Here is a 19,711-nt window from a genome sequence, read left to right on the forward strand (position 1 = left end):
GAAGAGTGTAGTAAGGCCATCAATTTGTTTTAGTTTTTTTTCCACCTCTCCTGTCCTGCCGTGTATCCATACCAGAGCAGGTTGAGCCTTTCCTCCCCTGTCCTGCCATGTATCCTCACTGGGCAGGTTGGGTTTTTAGGCCTCTCACTCTTTTTACTGCAGTCTGGACCCCTCTAAATAGGGATAATCCAGACTGGATTTTGCTCTTTCAAGCAGTTCTTTTTTCCTCCAGGCTGGACCCCACTAAATAGGGACACTCCAGTCAAGATGCCACTGTTCCAAGCAGTGCATTTTTCCTCTACCTTTTCTCCTTTTTCTCTCTTTTTGCTGAAAGCACACCGGTGCTTCCACCCCCTCAAATGGGGTGTTGACTTTTACCGGTGTTTGCCACGGCTTCTCCTAAACACCTGCACTGTTACCGACTCTCTAGCCCACATAACACCACAAAAACTAGGATAAGCTCTGGCCCAATAAGCCAATGTGGGTCAGATCTGATAAAACAGAAAAATGTAAAGTGGAACAGAAGTGAATGATAAGACATGTTTCTGAGTAGTACTTCATTGAATTAGATTTCTTTGTACCAGGATTGCATTAACTGGAGTATTAGTGAAGTTCTATTTGACACATGAGGATAGAGGTCAATAGACAGCTGTCTGATTGAACTCGCCAAGGTTATTTTGCTAGTTTAGATCCCATTTTACACAAAAAATCATTTCTAAGATTTCACACTGTGGGTTAGTTTAATTAGTCCCATTCTCCATATATCAAAGATTTTACTGAAAGAGGGAATCTGGTGTCTGATAACTTCCAATTACAATTACTTTAGAAATAAACAGCTTTTTGGTCACTTAATTCCTCCAATAAACCAGAGAATACAACACTCCAGAAATAAAAGATCTATCTTTATTGGTACAAAGAACATGTAATAGCACAGAACAACAGAAATAAAAATAAATAAATACAGCAACAAAGAGAAATATATAACCAGTCTTTGCTCTCTGTTTGCCTTTTAGTCTAATAGGCAACATAATTAAAAAAACCTGCAACACAAAATTTGTTATTTTATTATCCAAAACAATTTTATTTTGATGTTATAAACAGCTCTCTTGCTGTGATCACAACAGTGTGACTCATTCATGAACAAATGCCTCCCAAATTCCTAACCTCTAAACCACAGTATACAGTAATTACATGTGCAGTGTGTTCCTTCTAATTGGCCCTTTGATCTACATATCATATTTAGTGTATGGATGGAATGAAGTCACAGGTAGGACAAAGTATAGACTAAAAATGGACAGCTGTATACGGAGGTCATTAAAGAATTGAACAGTGTGCTCCAAGGCAAGAACAATTTAATAATCTGAAATATGTAAACTGGAAAATTAAATAATATCAATTAAGGATGGTTTTCACACATTAGAATAAAAATATCAATTAGTTAATTGTAATTTCACAACATGAGCAAAGAGATGTATATCACTGATCACACTAAGCGAGATGCACATAAACATCAGTCAATCAAATCTTACTCGTAAATTCAAGATAATTTTCAAACAGAATATTCTCTTATGAGCAAAGTGTAACAAGATATACAGCTTGGCCATGCTAGAATATACACATGGGATTGCATATAGTCAGCTAATCTTTTACATACTAAAGACATTTCTCAGACTCTTTAATCCTTAAGTTGGTCAAAGTTCAATAAAAACAGCACTAGAAAAACAAGAACATCGCCATAATTAACTAAAAAATATCAATGTATAGAAGTATGCCTTACTTGATAGTCAAATATTTGTTACGGAGTAAAAAGCCACTCATAAAAAGTCATTAACATCCTACTGTATCAATTTACCTCTGAATTAACCTTTTTGAATCAATAGTTGAAAATGAAAATGAAAATCAAATAACTTTTTATTAAAGAAAACAAGCAACTTTTAATCTGAAAAATTCAAATCATAATCAGAGCCATAAATATAGCACTAGAAACAACAGTTCTGGAATATACTCAAGCAGAAAGAAACCACAGACATAATTACCAATCAGGCAAGACTGGGTGAGCCAAGAAAAACATCTGCAGTTGATGACAGGAAAATTCAGAGCTGTCAAGGACAACCCTAAGAACTGTCAGTGAAATTACCAACACCCTCCAGGGTGCAGTGGTGAGGGTATCAAAGAACACAGATTGCTAAAGACCGAGTCAAGAGAATTACAAGGGCTACAGCACTACAGATCCCATCACCACTACGAAAAGAGGATCCAGATGCAAAGAGCAAAGACGGGCCAGGGGAGATATGGTAAACCATTATATGGACAGATGAGGCAAAGCTGAACCTGTAATTTGATGGAAAGGTGAGGGTGTGGAGAAAGAAAGGAACTACTGATGCTCCAAGGAGCATTTCATCTAACTTTACACCAGTGCCTCTGCCACCTCAGACAGGGTGGCAACTTTTACGGGTGCTCGCCCCGGCTCCTCCCACTCCCACACTGTTACAACGGTGGCAAAATGGTGGCATAATGAATTGTGGAATTACAGAATATTTTGGGGTTTTTTTATATAGATGAAAATGCTTCCCTACTGATTGAGCGACAAAATGACCACGGCAAAGAGCAAAAATATATGGCCAATCAAGGACTTCCTCAGGAGGAAAAAAAAGGGTAAAATCTTAGATTGGCCGAGATAATCTCCAGATTTAATTCAACTGAGCATGTATTTTACAGTATGTGCTGAGGAAAAATGAAGCCGGAACTCCCCAAGAAGAACTCAGAGTAGCTGTAGGAAAACATCTCAACTGATTAGATGAGCTCCATGGGCCACTGACTTTATACAGTTTTTGCCTCAAAGGAATGTGCACACAGTCTATATTTGTTCTTATATGATCAAATTTATGCATGGAATTAGGGCTGGGTGATATACCGGAAATTTACCGATACCGACTTTAAGAATCTCTCATTTTACTTAGGCCGGTATGTTAGATAAAAGCTTTCCCCACTGTGTGCTTTCATAAGCGGTCCCCTTAAACTACAACACCTGGTAGTCATATCCAGTCACATGCTTCTGCCTCGTCCAACCTTCGCTCTTCATTCAAAACACAAAGAAGCGTGCCGGGTATGAGACAAAAAGAGCACTAAAGCTGATCCCCAGTCGGGCATTCAAATACATATGAAGACGATCTGCTATCTAAAAAAGATGCAGAGTCAATTGTTTGGTAATATTTTGTCTTCAGAAAACAGGATTCTGAACAAAGAGAAGTCAGATGTAAACTCTGTCGGAAAACCATTTCTGGATCCAAACGTAACACTAGCAACATGTTTCATCATGAACACCGAAAGACTAACATAAGGGAGGATTTTATTTATTTACATTATTCATTTTGAAAGTTCACTATGGATGTGAAACATTATTTTCTATTTTTGTTAGTAATTCAGGCAACTTCAACTTGCCTTTTACTGTAAAACAATTTAAAACTGATCTTTTTTTCATAAGATGTACAGTATATTCAGATTTCTAGCATAATTTATAAAAAAATGAAATTATTTGTAAGATTGAGAAAAGACGAGGTGTGTGCATCTTTAATAGTTTCACATTTTTAAAACATGATCTTGCAGCATATTATGTAATCATATAATTTCAAGGGTTTCAAAAAAATATTTGTTAATTTATCATTATCGAGGTAAATGTGTGAAATTATTGTGATGCTGATTTGAGGTCATATTGCCAAGCCCTACATGGAATTACCATAAAATAAAATGTATACTGTATTATAATGTACTTACTGTACCATTTCATTTTATTCTCACGGTAACAAAAAACTAATTTGACTTGACTGAAAAGTTGTGACTCTGCTGTCCCGGTATTTTTGGAGGGCACTTTATAAGTTAAATACTGTAACTAGCTACAGTATTAAGGTGGCAGTAAGGAAAAGGCAAATAGCAAGAAACATCAATGTCTTGTGGAATTAGCAGAGATTAACTGGATTGATCTTTTATTATTATCATTGCAGAATCTGACATTGGAACTTCTTGGATCCAGATGTGCTTGAAAAAATAAATAAATTAAAAAAGGGACACTGGCAAGGATTAAAAGGTTTGAACTATAAGCAAAACAGGCAGGGTAAACATGATTTTTTAAATTAGAACTTAACAAAACAGACAAAATACATAAAAGGTGATGATTATGTTATGTCCACTTGTACAACTCAAAACTAAATTTAGAGATGTGTGAAGTTATACTGTATAGTTCTGTCTGATGCAAGCAAGTAGCAAAAACTATACACAGCAGTTCATATAAATATACTGTAGTTAGTGCTATAAATATAAAATGGGAAATAACATTGAAGTATGAGCTTGAAGATGTTACCAATGAAAAAGATTTAAAAGATATGAGGAAGCAAATAAAGCCTTATATAATATGCCATAATATGACACAGTGATATTGTCAAAAGTGCATAATTAAAAGGATATTGTGTTAAAATATAAAATACCTTAGCAAACTCTCTTTTAGACTATTGTATAGGGAATTGGTTAGCATATTACCAAAATGGCACTCTTTTCCTGAAATTGGTCCAAAGAAGAGCAACCAGGAAGATCCTCAGCTCAAAGAAATGTACTGTACCGAGAAGCTAAAAACTTTTTTTCATCCTGCACAAAAAGACTGCAAGGGGATGTGATTTAAGTTCTTAAAAGTACAGACAATGTTAACCCAATGGATTTCTTCAAGATCAACAACTACACTTAAACCAGTGGACACAAGTAGAATCCTAGGGGAAATGCAAATAAGACAGAAAAGGAGGCACTTCTGTGGAGTCTGGAACAAGCTGCCCAGCTACACTAAAGACGAAGCTTCTTTCAAGGAATGCCTTGACAAAAACCTTGGATTTAAACGCCTACAGTAGCACCAACCAAACAAGATAGACTGTGTGAATGGCCTCTTCTCATTTGTAACCTTCATATATGCTTACTGTATGTACTTCACCAAATCTGATCATACTGTGCTTATGACTGGACAGCAATTATTTGGGTAATAGCATCAATAATATTAATTTCAAGATAGGTGAGGTCAAATGCTAATAATGGTACATGACAAAATGCATACGTGACATGGGTTCTAAAAAACTGACAAGGAGAACCAATGTATCACCCAGCTGACAGGTGCATGTGATGAGGTTGGGATTTCTATAATGGATTTAATGATTCTAATGTCAATAAGTTCTAAAGAAAAAGGGACCACATTCAGAAACTGATTAGTTTGTATTAACAGCACTATATAAGCACAAATTAATCAATCCCACATTAAAATTTAAAATAGACCTTTATACATTTTAATTATTGTAAAGGACATTGAAAAGTTGCTGGTGACAAACAATAAGAAAGCTTCTACATAATCATTTTAAATATAACTATCCTGAACCACACACTTCTGTCAATTAATTTTAAGGCAAATCATCTTCAGTTATTGAATCTTAAAAGAAAAATAACAATATTGTAACTTTTTCCTCATTCTTGCCTACCAGCTTCAAAATGTTTTTCACTTGGTTCTAATACAGTAGTTTTAGACTGTTTGGGTTATTATGTGACACAGCTATACAAACGGTTTTGCAACAGTTACATATAACGTACCTTCTGTGCTGTCTTGAGACATGCTGATGGTGAAGAAAGTAAAGATAACGATCCCAATTCCCAGCCATCTGAAGAGCCACAACCCTTGTTGCATTTTCTGTCAAATGTTACTGTGTGACCACCTGAAAAAAAAAAACATGGACTGTCAATTTATTATTTTTTATTATTTAACTTTTTTATAACTTTATTTAACTTTGATTCCCTGGACCTTTTGGTTTCTAAATTATTTAATTAAATCTTACAATAACTGATAATTGTGGGCACAAATGGTGTTCTTGAAAATAAGATCTTACCCATTAGCTTTCTATTTTTAAATCCTTTATTTAACCAGAAAAGTCAATAGAGAACACATTCACATTTACAATGATAATCTATAGACTGGAAAAGTATAGACAAAGGCACTAAATGGAGCAACGTGAGTGAAGTACTTTGTTCAATGGTACAACAGGTGCGCCCCGCCTGAGATTTCAACCCAGGAACCCTCCCAGAGCCACGTCTAGAGTCCTGACTACAGGTCTGTGCTGCACTCAAAATGACTGCATGGGAGTCTATTGCAATAGGTACTGCTGTCATGCTGTTCTTAATCCAGGAAAAATCTCATTAATAATTCTACTTCATATCTTCTTTATCGATTTCAATGGTAGTGTATGATGAAATTCACAGGCAAAAATGAGTGATCTCGCTAGTTTTTCATAACAGTTTACATAACTGTTCTTCATTGCTAATTATGTACTTTATGTACAGTATGTTTTATATTATTCATTTTTTTGGCAGATATCTTCAGACAAACCAACTGACATTAATACTGCTTGGTATGAAATAGTATTGTATTTTGCTGAATGGCTAAAAACCTGGGATCTAACTCACAACCATCTAGTTCAGAGCAAAAACACCTACTCCACAGTGGTATACACAAGTTCACTGCTATATACAGTATATTATACATATCTTGCATTTATTTTTAAGTATTCATCCAAAATGATGACTACTTCATTCAAATATAATACAAATTTATATAATATCTTGAAAAGAGTCTTTAATGGTGTCGATATTCTGCATGTCACATGAAGAAGTATAATAATGTAGCATTAGGTGGACTAAAACTCAAGGGCTGTAATAAGTTAAATGTTATTAATGGGCAGTTAATGCCTTTAAAATGATCACTTAGACCTACATTTCCTTTGTTAAACAGGAAGCTTGTTATGGACTATAATGAGTTCATTACCATATTTCTTTGTCACTATGTTTCTTTTTGATTCTAATGAGTCTCAAAAGAATGTCATAGTCTGCATTTGTGATAATGAACTGGATTTCATTTCTGCTGGGCTTACAATAAAATGTGGCAAAAAAGAAGTACTGTATATTTATGAAAAGCATTTTGGCTTTAATTAATTAAAGGCAGCATGCACAGCATTCCACCATCTCTTATGTTTTTTTTTTCCTTTGGCTTAAAGATACATGAAGGGCTTGTAAAAGATATCTGACAGCAGAAAAAAAGTGACTGGTGGTAATGAGGTAGCCTCAAACCAAAGAGGCTCTCTAAACTCTTACTAATTAATCCCCTTCATTTAACAAATAATGTGATCCTCCAACAGATAAAATCCAAGACAGAACAATAAACTCCAAAGTTTTAGCTTAATGTTCAAACATTTAAGCATCGAAATCAGTACTACAGTGTACTTCTTATGGTGCTGCAGTTCCATATACTCTCTATGTAAAACAACTTTAAGATGTGGACAGAGAATAATATTTTTGTGAACAGCTATATAAAATAACAAATAGAGCACACACACAGTTTTCCTGCTAAGCTTAGCAGAATACAGGCTGCTCTATGATGGAAATACTGATTTGGTGATGGAAAGAAACACTTACTGTGCTGTATACAGTACATTCTTCTCAGGAGATGGTAATATTGATGTGCATTTGTGAACAAAGCCTTAGTACACCAACTTTTAGATATCTGCTCACATAACTATTGACAGTGTGTGATTATTATGTCTCTCTTTACTTGCACTGAAACCATTTAAGGCTTTGAAGACAAACTGTTTTAGTTGCTTTGTAAAAAATTGCTCAAACTGACATATTTCTAGGGTCTCATTACTGTTATGATAGAGACTAATGTGATTTAAAAGACTAATTAATGCCCCAATTTCCTTATATATCTATAACGTGTTGCTTAATGCAATTTATAAAGACAAAAAAACCTTCATGATGGGAGTCTGACATTAGTTTGTTTATTGAGTGCTTTTTCCCTGTTTAGTACATTTGTACTTGGTATCCTTTTGTCCATTTTCCTTAACCTGAATATTTTAAAATCACAGTATAATTCTATGTTTGAAAACCAGTACTATAAAAGCTGACCTTCTGTAGTTCTTAATTCTTTCCACAGACTACTGTGCAGTGCCGAACTCAATTAGCTGTATGTGTATTGTATAGGTAAAATCTAAAACCTAGCTTTGCATTGCACAGAACCACAACAATTTCCAATTGTCTTGATTCCCAGGACGTTCCCAGCATGTATTTACTGTATGAATCGTGACGAAAGGAAATTAATTTTAAAAGGAATGTTCAGACTTAAGAGTTCATTCTTCACTCCAGAGTTACTTTCCTCAGCTGATTGTCTGGGTATAAAGTTATATTGACTCAATATCTAGTGCATGGGACACTGATGTGCAATTGTTCTGAAAGACTATGCTTAGCATTATATCACAAGACAAAGCTAAAAAAGGACAGATTATTAGGAATCCCAGAATTGTCTTGTATGACCACACAAAACCTACTGAAATCCTACTGGTGTCCATTTGTTCTTCTTAGTGCTTCAATTTCCCCATCCTGTTCTTTCGCCATACGACAATAAGTCAAGTGGTTTGAGTTTTATTAAAGTATCTGTCACTTCAGTATTTTTTCCTAACAACTGCAGCTGTTCCTTTTTCAACCAAGGTAGGTGCAAGTTACCTGTGAAGTTATGTTCTGCTACTTTACCTAACTGCAGTTTTGGAACTCTTAACACAATACTATACTTGCTAATTATGTTAAGACAGCAGATGTCAGTAGACTCATGATGTTAATATCAATTACATCTCCAATGTAAAATGTATATCAGGAAAAAGCAACTTGTGCAATTACTGTAATCTGTATCCCCTACAAAACAACTGTCTCCCAAAACTTTACTATTCTCTTCATCAAAAGTAGCAGTAAAAATTAACGACATGCACTATTTTTTAATCGGAATCACTAGATAGATAGATAAGACTTTATTGATCCTGAAGGGAAATTGATGATGCACTAATAGTGCAGTGTCACTAAACGCCCATCATTTCCATTGATTTCATTCTTATTATACTGGGGTTTCAACCCTCTTAGATAAAGTTAAGGAAAGTTAGTTTCAGTACTGGGATGTCTCATGGACCTAACAGGAGTTTAAATCTTTCCCAGCTCTGAGCAACTTCCATTTACAACCTGTCAAGTCTGGGGATAGTTCGTTTTTTTTCAGTAGAGCTTGGACAGGGTCATAAAATAGGCTGTAGAGAGGTCATGTTTTACACACATTGTACTGTAGGTGATTTGAAATATTCTAGTTATTCATAAGGTTTCTTACCCTACAATAAACATTTGTACCATGTAATTATATATAGTTTGCATTGTCCATCATTTTAGGTTCCTAGAAAGTGTGCCTAGCTGTACAATTTGTTTTTGCCAGGATGTTTATATGATTTGTGCATCACTCAACCACTTCACTAAACATCACTTAGGTTATCCATAGCTCAAAAGTAAAACTACTGTACATATTTCTTCCTTTTTCTTTGATATTAATTAGTGTCCTGACCCACTTTTGAGCTAACAAATTTTAAGAACATCTGAAGAGTCTGCCATCCTAATTTTCATAGTTACAGCTAAATGCTTTCTGCCTAGATAGAGAAAAGAAATGTACTGTATGTAGAAATAGATGCACTGCACAGCAATCTAATACTGTGAATGTTGACACACTACAGTGTTATAAACTGTACATTTGAGTTAAGCATTGGTAGAGATGTCACTTGGGTAGTAGAGCTGTGGCTTTTTAAGCTATGCAGACAGCAAACCCATCCTGAGAGCAAGGGACTACATTTCAATCCGTATTGAATGCATTGAAAACATACAGTAGATGACAATGCTGAGCACCATCCCTCTTTCTCTTTACCTATACAATATATTGGCTTTTCACTGTTAATAAATTCAAGAGGCTCTGGGTGCAATTTTTTGTATTATGCAAACAAACTGTTCTTAATGCATTTGTATGTTCCTATGTAATCATATTGATACTATGATCGTGACTATGATTGTGACTATTGTGATACTATGATTGTGACTATGATCAGCACATTTTGCACACACCTATGTATTTATTTTTTTTATCTTGTTTGTCTTTTGTTTTATAACTATTCTGATGTCTGTTTTGCTTGTCTTGGGCTGGACTGCTGTAACACATCAATTTCCCTACGGGATTAATAAAGTATTATCTATCTCTATCTATCTATACAGAATAATATTCCAGGAAACAACCTGGCAGATGAAGAAAACTTCAAAGAGAAGTATGTAACCAAAGATACTGTAAGTCTTCAGTACTTTCATGATTCTGTATTTATTGGCACATTAACATACTTTCTGCTAGTGCCTCTCCAATTTTTGAATATTTTCTTACATTTTTCATACTGTACAGCAAAGTGTACAATAGATGTTCATTTTCAGTGCTCAGCGTGGGTCTCTGTGGACATATTCCGAAGTGTCATGCACAGTAATATACAGGAGACATAAAGATACCACAATGCAATTCATAGAACAGCTTAACTAGTGAATGGCTTATTTATCTTATAAAATAAGAAAACAATCTCCAAGCCACAGCTGTATTTCACATTGTCAGAATATACAGTAGACCCTGTCCTGTGGAATACAATATAGTACAAATATTGTATCTTCCTTCATCTGAACAACATAAAACCTCAGCTATCAAAATGTCTTTGATCTCTATCACATCTCATATCTCATATCACATCTCATACATTGAATTGAACTCAAATGGCTCTAACCTGTAACAGTTACTAATAAAGTTGCACAATCTAATTTTAGTCACATGGGATTAAAGAAATGCTCCTAGATCCTGATTTGACTCTCTCATGTCATGCTATCCAGGAACTTAATCCCTGCTCACTACCTTTAAAGCACAGCATTACATATCAGTCTGCTTTGGTTTTATGTCAAAGTATACAGAATCATCCTGACATTTTTTTACTTTAATATTGCCCCAGACAATAGAAGCTAAGGTTTTATGGCAGGCCATTGACAATTATCTGTCACCTTTCACAAAAAATAGATACATTTTCTTCTGATCACTGAGGTCCATTTTTGTAGTGTCACATACACTGACAAGTTATTTAGCTTGTGTCTTCTAGTCCTGCATGGTCAAGAAGCTTCCTTCAGCTACAGCAGTAATTACATCTGTTACAGTTCTTACACCTGTTGTTATGGAAGATACATGTCTTTCTTCCTGCACGTCTGCTTGGGGATTTACTAGATGTACTGAACAAATTAAATATATCATACAGTAGATTTAAAATGCTTCTGAATTATGTATCAGGGAGAGATTTACAGCTCTCAGTTTAGGGGGTATTTTTCTTCTTTGTTATTTAAGAATTTGAATAATTTTAACACAGTAAACTTTATTTCTGCCAAACTGGCATAAATGGTTAGGAAACACAAAAATGCACTGACAATTCACTTAGTACGGCAGCCCCCACTGACGTATGTTAATTACATCTGTTGCAATCAATGGCTTAGTTCACACTCATACGTCAGCACATACTGTAAAATATCAAATCACTAACAATTACTGCTGTTACATGGTTGTCATTTTGGAAGAATCTAGCTATTTCTTGAAAGAAATTAGGGTATCAGCTTTGACAAAAAGGCTGGTAAGATTGTTCCACAGCCCTTTGTGCAAAACAGTGCCTCTCATTGGCGGTTTTAAAGTTTCCATTTGTGTCCTCCGATTTAGGTTATCTTGTCCTTTCAAAACTAAAATGGTTCAATTCTTTTAACCTGTAAATGCACGATTATTTCATTTTCTATGTCATCTTATGTCATCCCTAATAGATTTTTCCTATGAATGTAAGAAAAATGAATGTTACCCATTATAACCACTTCTTCCTTTACATATACAGTATGGTCCTAATTTCCTTATATAAAACCGCAGTGACTATCAGAGATTAAGGTATTCTCTAGAATACTCCTAATAATAATAATAATAATAATAATAATAATAATAATTGCTTACACTTATATAGCGCTTTTCTGGACACTCCACTCAAAGCGCTTTACAGGTAATGGGGACTCCCCTCCACCACCACCAATGTGCAGCATCCACCTAACACTACCAGACAGTCCTTTAAGGTTTCAGTAAATCTTAAACCTATAGTTTCTGAGAACCTTGATTAAATTAGGTTCTGCATCCTTTTGATGTCTGATGCTCTGCCTGCATCCCTCAGATCTTATCTCTCCAGAGTATCCACTAACGCTGTATTCGTCACCATCACTCCTCAATAACCACGTTTCTGTGATTCCAATTATATCACTCGGTAGTTTCTCCAAATCCTACCTTAAACTGAATACATAATTGAAATATATTTATCTGTGTATTTATTTATTGGCTGAGGCTAAGGCTAATTTGCTTTTCTGGCTGTGGGAACATCAACCTTACTTAGAGGATGAGGATGTTAGAATCCTCTTTTAATAAGAAGTGAGACTGAGGGAGCTGCTGCAAGGGCAATGCTGGTGTGGAAGGAGGGATGCACCGCAACGATGCAGAAGCAGTTGTGCAATAATCATCTTATACTTGAGTGAGCAGACGTGGGCAGGGTGAGAGTATAATATCCCTAACGTCAATTTCATTAGTTTGGGCAAACCCTAATTAAGACAAAATTGTTTCTAACTGAATTAGATGGATTCATTGGAATATCTTGCCTAGCTGAGGCAGTTGCTTCTTGCTTCTTTTGGGTGTTCTTGCCAATTGCTTCTTTAGGGCATTCTGATAACTTTGTCCTTTACTGTAAAGGTCACGCCCCAAAGAAGCAAGTGGTTCCTCAAAAAAATGGTACACAATTCTTTAGTTACAGCATTTAACATGAGCTTAAGATAGCCATCTCTTCCAGTATTGACTGTCTTAAAGTATTGACTTGTCAGAGTGTCAGTGGCCCTAGTAATAAAGGTATACATTTAAGAAAATCGTTTTTTGGAGGGCAATCAAGTTACTGGAACTGTACTTTTATTTTGCATATTATTTTTTTCTATTGCCATTATTTTACAATTCAAAAGAAATCCAAAACTCTAGATGAAAATTCACGACATATGGCCTCTGGGAAATTGTGTCAGACTGAACGTTATACAGGCACATGGTTTGAGTGCCAAATTTGAAAAGTTTATGAAACCAAATATCGGACAACTTTTAAGTCTTATGGGCATTTTTTGCCATGTCCATCTTAAAATCATGTTTGTGACAAGTTGATTGGTCATATGATTTAGTTGTAACCTCTGATGTTTCCTTAAGTTGTGCATTCAATATCTTTTTATAACTCATTACAGACTGCAGATACCGTCATGATTCTAATGCAACACATAAAAGAAACCATTAGTGTTCCATACCAAAACCATAAATAAAATGTCCTTAAAAGAGAACTATGCTATTTTCAGGGTTAGAAAGAATCATTGATGAGTGCAATTCAAACCACAATAAAAGTAAAATGTACACAGCGACTTGTAAAACCTCCAATTTACAACACAAAATTTCCAGGTATGCACTACACCATATTCTGTGATTCAGGAAGGCAACAAAACTTCCAGTGACATGTTGTGGCCTTATTACATTGTGAACAAGCAGGCTTCTGAACACATCTCTTAATCCAACAGAAATATTTGCTTTTGATTTTGTGATGGTTTTGGTGACAAATACAGTACTATTTACTTGTTAACTCTACATGCAGATCATGTTGGAACATTTCTGCAGTGAAATCTGCTGCACAACTTATGTTTGTTTACTTCCTCGTACATCACATTACATTAGTCAATAAGGTGACTAGTGAGCAGGGAGGGCCGCATCATGTCACAATTCTTGGGAACTTGAAAAAAGGTTTGTGACAATGTGGCAACGTAGAGCACTTTTACAAAGTTCACGATTTTGTGCTTAATCTGAAATTTGTGATTTTTTTTCTATAATGTCAATGAATTTATTTATTACTGAGATTTAATAACCAGTCTGAGAAATTGAGACTGCAGTTCACCTTTTATTGTGACTTTGGACCTCTTTTAAAGGTTAAATGCAAAACTGTATAACACCCTCATAGCAAAGTGGTCTTACTTAGGTGGGTTGATAAATACCACTGCCTTCCAGAGAAAAAAGGGATCCTTTCTACCAAAGTTGAAGTGTTTTATTTGTGTGAATTGAGGATGCTGGCATAGAAACAGTATTATTCTTTCACAAAGAAACATTTTTTGAGTGGATAACACCAATTTTTTGTAAGTGTGTAAGTGTAATGCATTATTCAGCCAGGAGATTAGGTAGGGGTCACAGCAGCGATCAGCCTCTGATATGTAACGCATTTGTAATCAAAATAAATGGTGGAGGAGACAGAAGACTGCACCAGCAATTGAGTGGATGCACAAGGTATCCGAAGAATGTGTGAGATCTAGTAAAAGAGTAAGCTCTTAAAGAAATGGGGCATTCTGTATCACAGCAATTTATGGAGGAAAATCTTACACAATATACAGTACTGATGCATTACTGTTGTTTGTGTGTTTTTTGAAGTTTAAATCCTTTAAAATCGTGCTTTAAAACACGTACAGTGTATGTGGATCCACTGTTATTAGAAGCTTTGAAGCCATTTTCTTAATGAAATTGTCCAAATGACTGATACCTCAATTGTTTTCAATAAGATGTCAGACATGAAATGCAATGCTCTTTAAAAGAGGTTGTGTGCACTGATTATACTGTCATTCCATATGTAAACATGAATGTGAACTGTGAACAGCTCTTAAAAAGAATAGAATTCTTCCTTCTGTGAGTCTAATTTAGCCTTTTTTCATTGCTAGAAAGAAGGTTCTGTAAAATATTCTGTATTAAAGCAAAGTAGTAAAAACTTTAAAAAATGAAAATAATTTTTCATTATTAAGTGAGCAATTCAGCAACGGTAGGTATAATAATTAGTTATACTGGCTTTGCTATAGTACATTTGTAGACTTATTAGCAGTATCTTGTCATAATTATTATTTATATACAGTAGCACTTTTGAAAGCAATCGCCCTACTGTAGTATACTTAGTAGTATTTTTGTTAAGAATTTGTACTATTAATTTACAGTATGTTTCAGAAAGAAGCATTTCTTTGTGACATCTTTCCTGTCTGCTGAGGAGCAGTTATCTGGCTGGAGTTTTGCAGCAAACATGTTATGGCTAATTGGAGGGAGGCTCATGTTGGAGTGCTTTTCAGACACTCTGGGAGAACTAAAAAATATTCAGGGATTGGCTGCTAAAGGTAACAACATTGATATGAAAGCTGGGGACAACATAAGCTCATGTTTTGTGAAGAAGAAAACCTGTACATTTTCGGCTTTTAGTGTCTGACATAAGAACATGAGTCACCAGCTGTGCCAATACCATTTTCATCACCATTTTGTGTACAAACACTTTTGTGTACAAACCAAAATCCAAATCTTAGTGCCATACAAGTCCACCCAACAATTTGTCAGCAATCCCCAGTTGGTAGCACTAACCCAATAAAAAATGCTGAATTCTTCTGTACGCTTTTTCGCAATGTACCATATTTAATTATTAAGTCAAGGTTAGAATGGATATTGATTTGTTATGTCATATACTATACTGGGGTCTTCAGGTAACAAAATGCTGAAAATCACTGTCTTACAGAGTGCAGATAGGGTCATGGTTATTATGGAACACATACTGTACAGCAAACCATATATGCAATATCAAAGCAATGTCTTAGTCTGTGAATAGCAATGTACATTTTGCCCCATATGGAGCTCCTTGCAGCAATATTTTGTTTTTAGTTTACAGTATATTGATTTCAACTCTCAGCATATAGTCCCAATGACTCAATTTCATTATCATTCTCCAAATACTTTATAACTCAGCAATTAAAAATTAACATTTATTATTTGATTAAAAATCTTTTTCTGTTGGGCATACGCAGAACTCTAACAGAAATTGTATCTTATTCTCTACCAAAATTAGTAATATATAATATAGTAAGATAATATAATACAAAATGTTTCTTATTTTCTATCATATCTTTCAGGCTTTCAATTGTGAAAATGGAGTTGCGACTATTCTTATCCGGTTCCTTTAAGTTTTAAGATCCTGGATTGTATTGTAAACACACTAGTTTGAAGACACAGTGGTTCCACAGATCAGGAGCCTCCAGAAGGTTGAGACACTGTGCATATTATAATACAAGTAGTAGGTAACTGAACCTTACTCTCCAGTGTAAAATGAGAACACTGTTTACAGCTCAGAAAGAGATGCCAGGAAAGCTAATTTAAGGTAACACATCTTCCAGAAATACTTGCAGCAAGAAATGACCCTCTCTGACAATAACGCAACTGTGCACCCAATTTTAAGGAGAAAAGCAAAACTTCTCAGAGTGATACGATTAAGAGCTGAGAATCAGAAACCTGATTTAGTTGTCACTGAAGGACATTTCCACATCTCCAGCACACCTTGACCCAAGCAACAAATAGCTTTTTAGAAAACAGCCCACTCCCAGGAGACAACAACGATCAGCATACAGCCATGATTTCAAGATGTCTCTTTTCACTTCTGGTTTAATCCAAGTAAGTAGCTTTTGTTATTTTGGATTTAGTCTGTGAGAGACTAGATGCCACTAGTTTTCTACATGCAATGAAAGTCTATAAATATCACATAAAAACAACCCCCAGTTCCGGATTGATTTGCCTGGATGTACATCTTGGAATATAAAACACAGGATGCATTATACCTACAGAAACTCCACATCCTTTTTTCTAACTCTTGTTTTGTAACTATTGATTACCTAGTCATGGCTTCTTTACAGATACTGATGGACAGGTAACAAAGAACAAGGACGGAAACAAATGGTGTGGAATTGGAAAACGTTGTGTGTTGGAATTGGAATATGTAGAAAAAAATACCTTCGAAATGTGAAAATAATTTCAGTGTTTCCTCATGTACTGTACATGTTGATTACACTGTAACTTATAAGTATGTTTTCTTCCTGCTCATGCATTGTAGTTTATTTCCAACAGAAATACTTACTTTTGATTTTGTGACAGTTTGGCAACAAATACAGTACTACTTACTGTTGTTAACTCTGCATGCATACAAAACTTTCAGTGACATGTTGTGGCCTTATTACATTGTGAACAAGCAGGCTTGTGAACACATCTCTTAATCCAACAGAAATATTTGCTTTTGATTTCGTGATGGTTTTGGTGACAAATACAACACTACTTGTTAACTCTACATGTACAACGTACGTTTACTTGCTCGTACATCACATTACATTAGTCATTACTGTGACTAGTGAGCAGGGAGGGTCGCATCATGTCACAATTCTTGGGAACTTGAAAAAAAGTTTGTGACAATGTGGCAACTTAGAGCAAATTAATTTGTGCTTAATTTGAAATTTGAGATTTTTTTTCTATAATGTCAATTAATATATTTCTTACTGAGATTAAATAACCAGTCTGAGAAATTAAGACTGCAGTTCACCTTTTATTGTAACTTTGGACCTCTTGTCCAAAGTATGTTTTCTTCCTGCACACACATTGTAGAGTTTATTTCATTTCTTTTTCAGATGGTCTTAGAACCTATTTACACATAATGTATGTTTATCAGGTGACATCTGAGGTAGACTCACCAGGAGTGGAGCCAAGTCCTCTTTAACAATGATTCAGGGTTGTATACAGACCACCCTAATGGACATCAATAAGTGTGGCGTATGCAAAATGATACACTAATGTTTTGTAGTTCTTAGTCACAAATTTCTGTTCATCCTCTGTGTGTGTGGACTTCTCTTGGTGTCAATGCATATTGAAATTATTAAAATTCCTGAGGTTTATGCTTTCTCCATGTAAAAATATAATTTCTGTAGCATTCAGTCGATGACACACACAAGGTATACTAGCCAAATGATAGCATGTTTGGTCATACAAGAATGGAAAAGCCAACCAGAACTCTGAAGAGCTAGAAATATCAGACACTTTTTACTTAATCCTCTAAGATCATGAAAAATGAAGCAGTTACTGCAATGAAAATCTATGCATATATACTGCATCCACACCTGTATATCTCATGCATTTTTAGCAGTTAAAATTATTGTTCCATTGCTGTTCTTATGCATCTGTGTTCTTACTCTGTCACAGAGACTGGAGACATGAATCTAACTAGAACTTCCTGAATCTGCAGCAAAAGGCCATTAATATATTCATTGTTGAATCCTCTGTAATTGATCTGCCTGGAGTGAGTTAATGTCTGTAGGGTTGGCTTGTAAAATCTACCTGTTCATTACCTACTGCTAGAAATAATTAGCCTAAGAAGGAGCTATTTTATAACAAGTGAAGCTATTAAAGGACCCAGTGAACTAGACCTCAACTGCAGTGCCACTTTTACAATGTTTATTACTCAGTGATGCAGAAGTTGTCATGACTTGCAGGTTCCATAAGCTCTGCTTGACCAACAGTGTTATTAATTCAACAGCGCTTCAGGCAAAGTTTTTAAAAATAAATGTCATGTAATCTTAGTTCTAGTATAATTTTCTGTTAATTTATTAATTTATGAAATGCATGTTCTTGTTTGCGAGTCATGTAGTTTTCCAGAAATTACCCACAGTAAATCTGAAGAACAAATTAATATATGTGCTTTTAATGTCCGGATTTGGAATATACAGTACATGCCAGGAATGAACATAATAAAATATAACAATGTTGTTTTCTGCATTATTAAAACAAGGAAATGTCTGGAATTTCAATCAAATTACTTCATGTTTTGCATACGTTAAAACTGAAGAAAAATATTGTATTGTTGACCTTGTTTGACTTTTTTTAATAGTTATTTTATCCATGATATGCTCTTTAAAACATCATTTTACAGTGTATGAATTATCTCTTTTTTCTTTTGAAGATTCTTAATTGGTCTTTATAGTTGCCTTAAAGTGACCACATAACAACCAGTTCTTTTTATCATCATTGTGCCAAAGAAGTAATAAATATCCTTTTGAATAAGAATATGAATAAGGATATTTTATTTAGTTATTAATTTTCTGATTATTTAGTTTACACATTAATTAAAAATATGAGTATCTGTAAATAGCATTCAACAAATATTTACCATCACAAAGAACTTGATACCAAACAATCATTTCCTACACTTTGATTTTTCAATAACAGGTTGTTTAAACTCTTTTATTTACATTCAGTCAAACTGAATTTAATGACTGGTTTTACATCCACATGATAAAGTAACACCTTAACCCTTAAATAATTTCTACTCCAACAACAAAATGTTTTTTTAAGAAATATGGACAACTTACTGTAGTTTTCACTCTCTTAACTTTACTGGAATGGGGAAGTTTTAACACAAAGAAAAATAATATCTAAAAGGGCACTGTGGACAGACAAGCATTACTACGGATGCATTTTTTAAAATATAGATACATAACAAAATTGAATCAGTGAAGTGCTTTATGTTCAAACAGGTAACTAAGCAATACCATACCACGAACTAAAGTGAAAAACTATGTTTTAATATAACAGACAACTGCTCTTAAATTATTAGCTCTTTGAAGTGTTTCCTGAACAGATCAACAGGCAATAATTTTAAAAGGAAAGGGATAGAAGAATACCTCCACAGCTCTCATAGTCATAGGAGAAATTAATGGACTATTTCCTCTTTCACTGGACAGTGACACATGCAAAGCTGTAAAGCTCCACATTAGGATAATAATAGTATTTGCAGTACATGTTTCTCATTCAAACATATAGTAACACAGAATGCATGAAGAATCATATTTTAAAACT

The 19,711-nt window shown here is 34.7% G+C and overlaps 1 protein-coding gene across 10 annotated transcripts in view; it reads right to left on the reverse strand.

Annotated features, from left to right (window-relative positions):
• The window catches only part of pcdh15b (protocadherin-related 15b), a 311,541-nt gene that overhangs the window by 193,806 nt on the left and 98,024 nt on the right, over positions 1-19,711 (reverse strand). For all 10 annotated transcript variants that reach the window (XM_069188941.1, XM_069188940.1, XM_069188944.1 and 7 more), the window contains one exon: positions 5,617-5,738. In XM_069188941.1, the coding sequence (XP_069045042.1) occupies positions 5,617-5,710 (94 nt within the window). In that variant the 5' untranslated portion in view covers positions 5,711-5,738. The remainder of the gene's footprint in view (positions 1-5,616; positions 5,739-19,711) is intronic.

This window comes from Lepisosteus oculatus, chromosome 4, assembly GCF_040954835.1.
Source record: "Lepisosteus oculatus isolate fLepOcu1 chromosome 4, fLepOcu1.hap2, whole genome shotgun sequence".
In the NCBI taxonomy this organism is placed as follows: domain Eukaryota; kingdom Metazoa; phylum Chordata; class Actinopteri; order Semionotiformes; family Lepisosteidae; genus Lepisosteus; species Lepisosteus oculatus.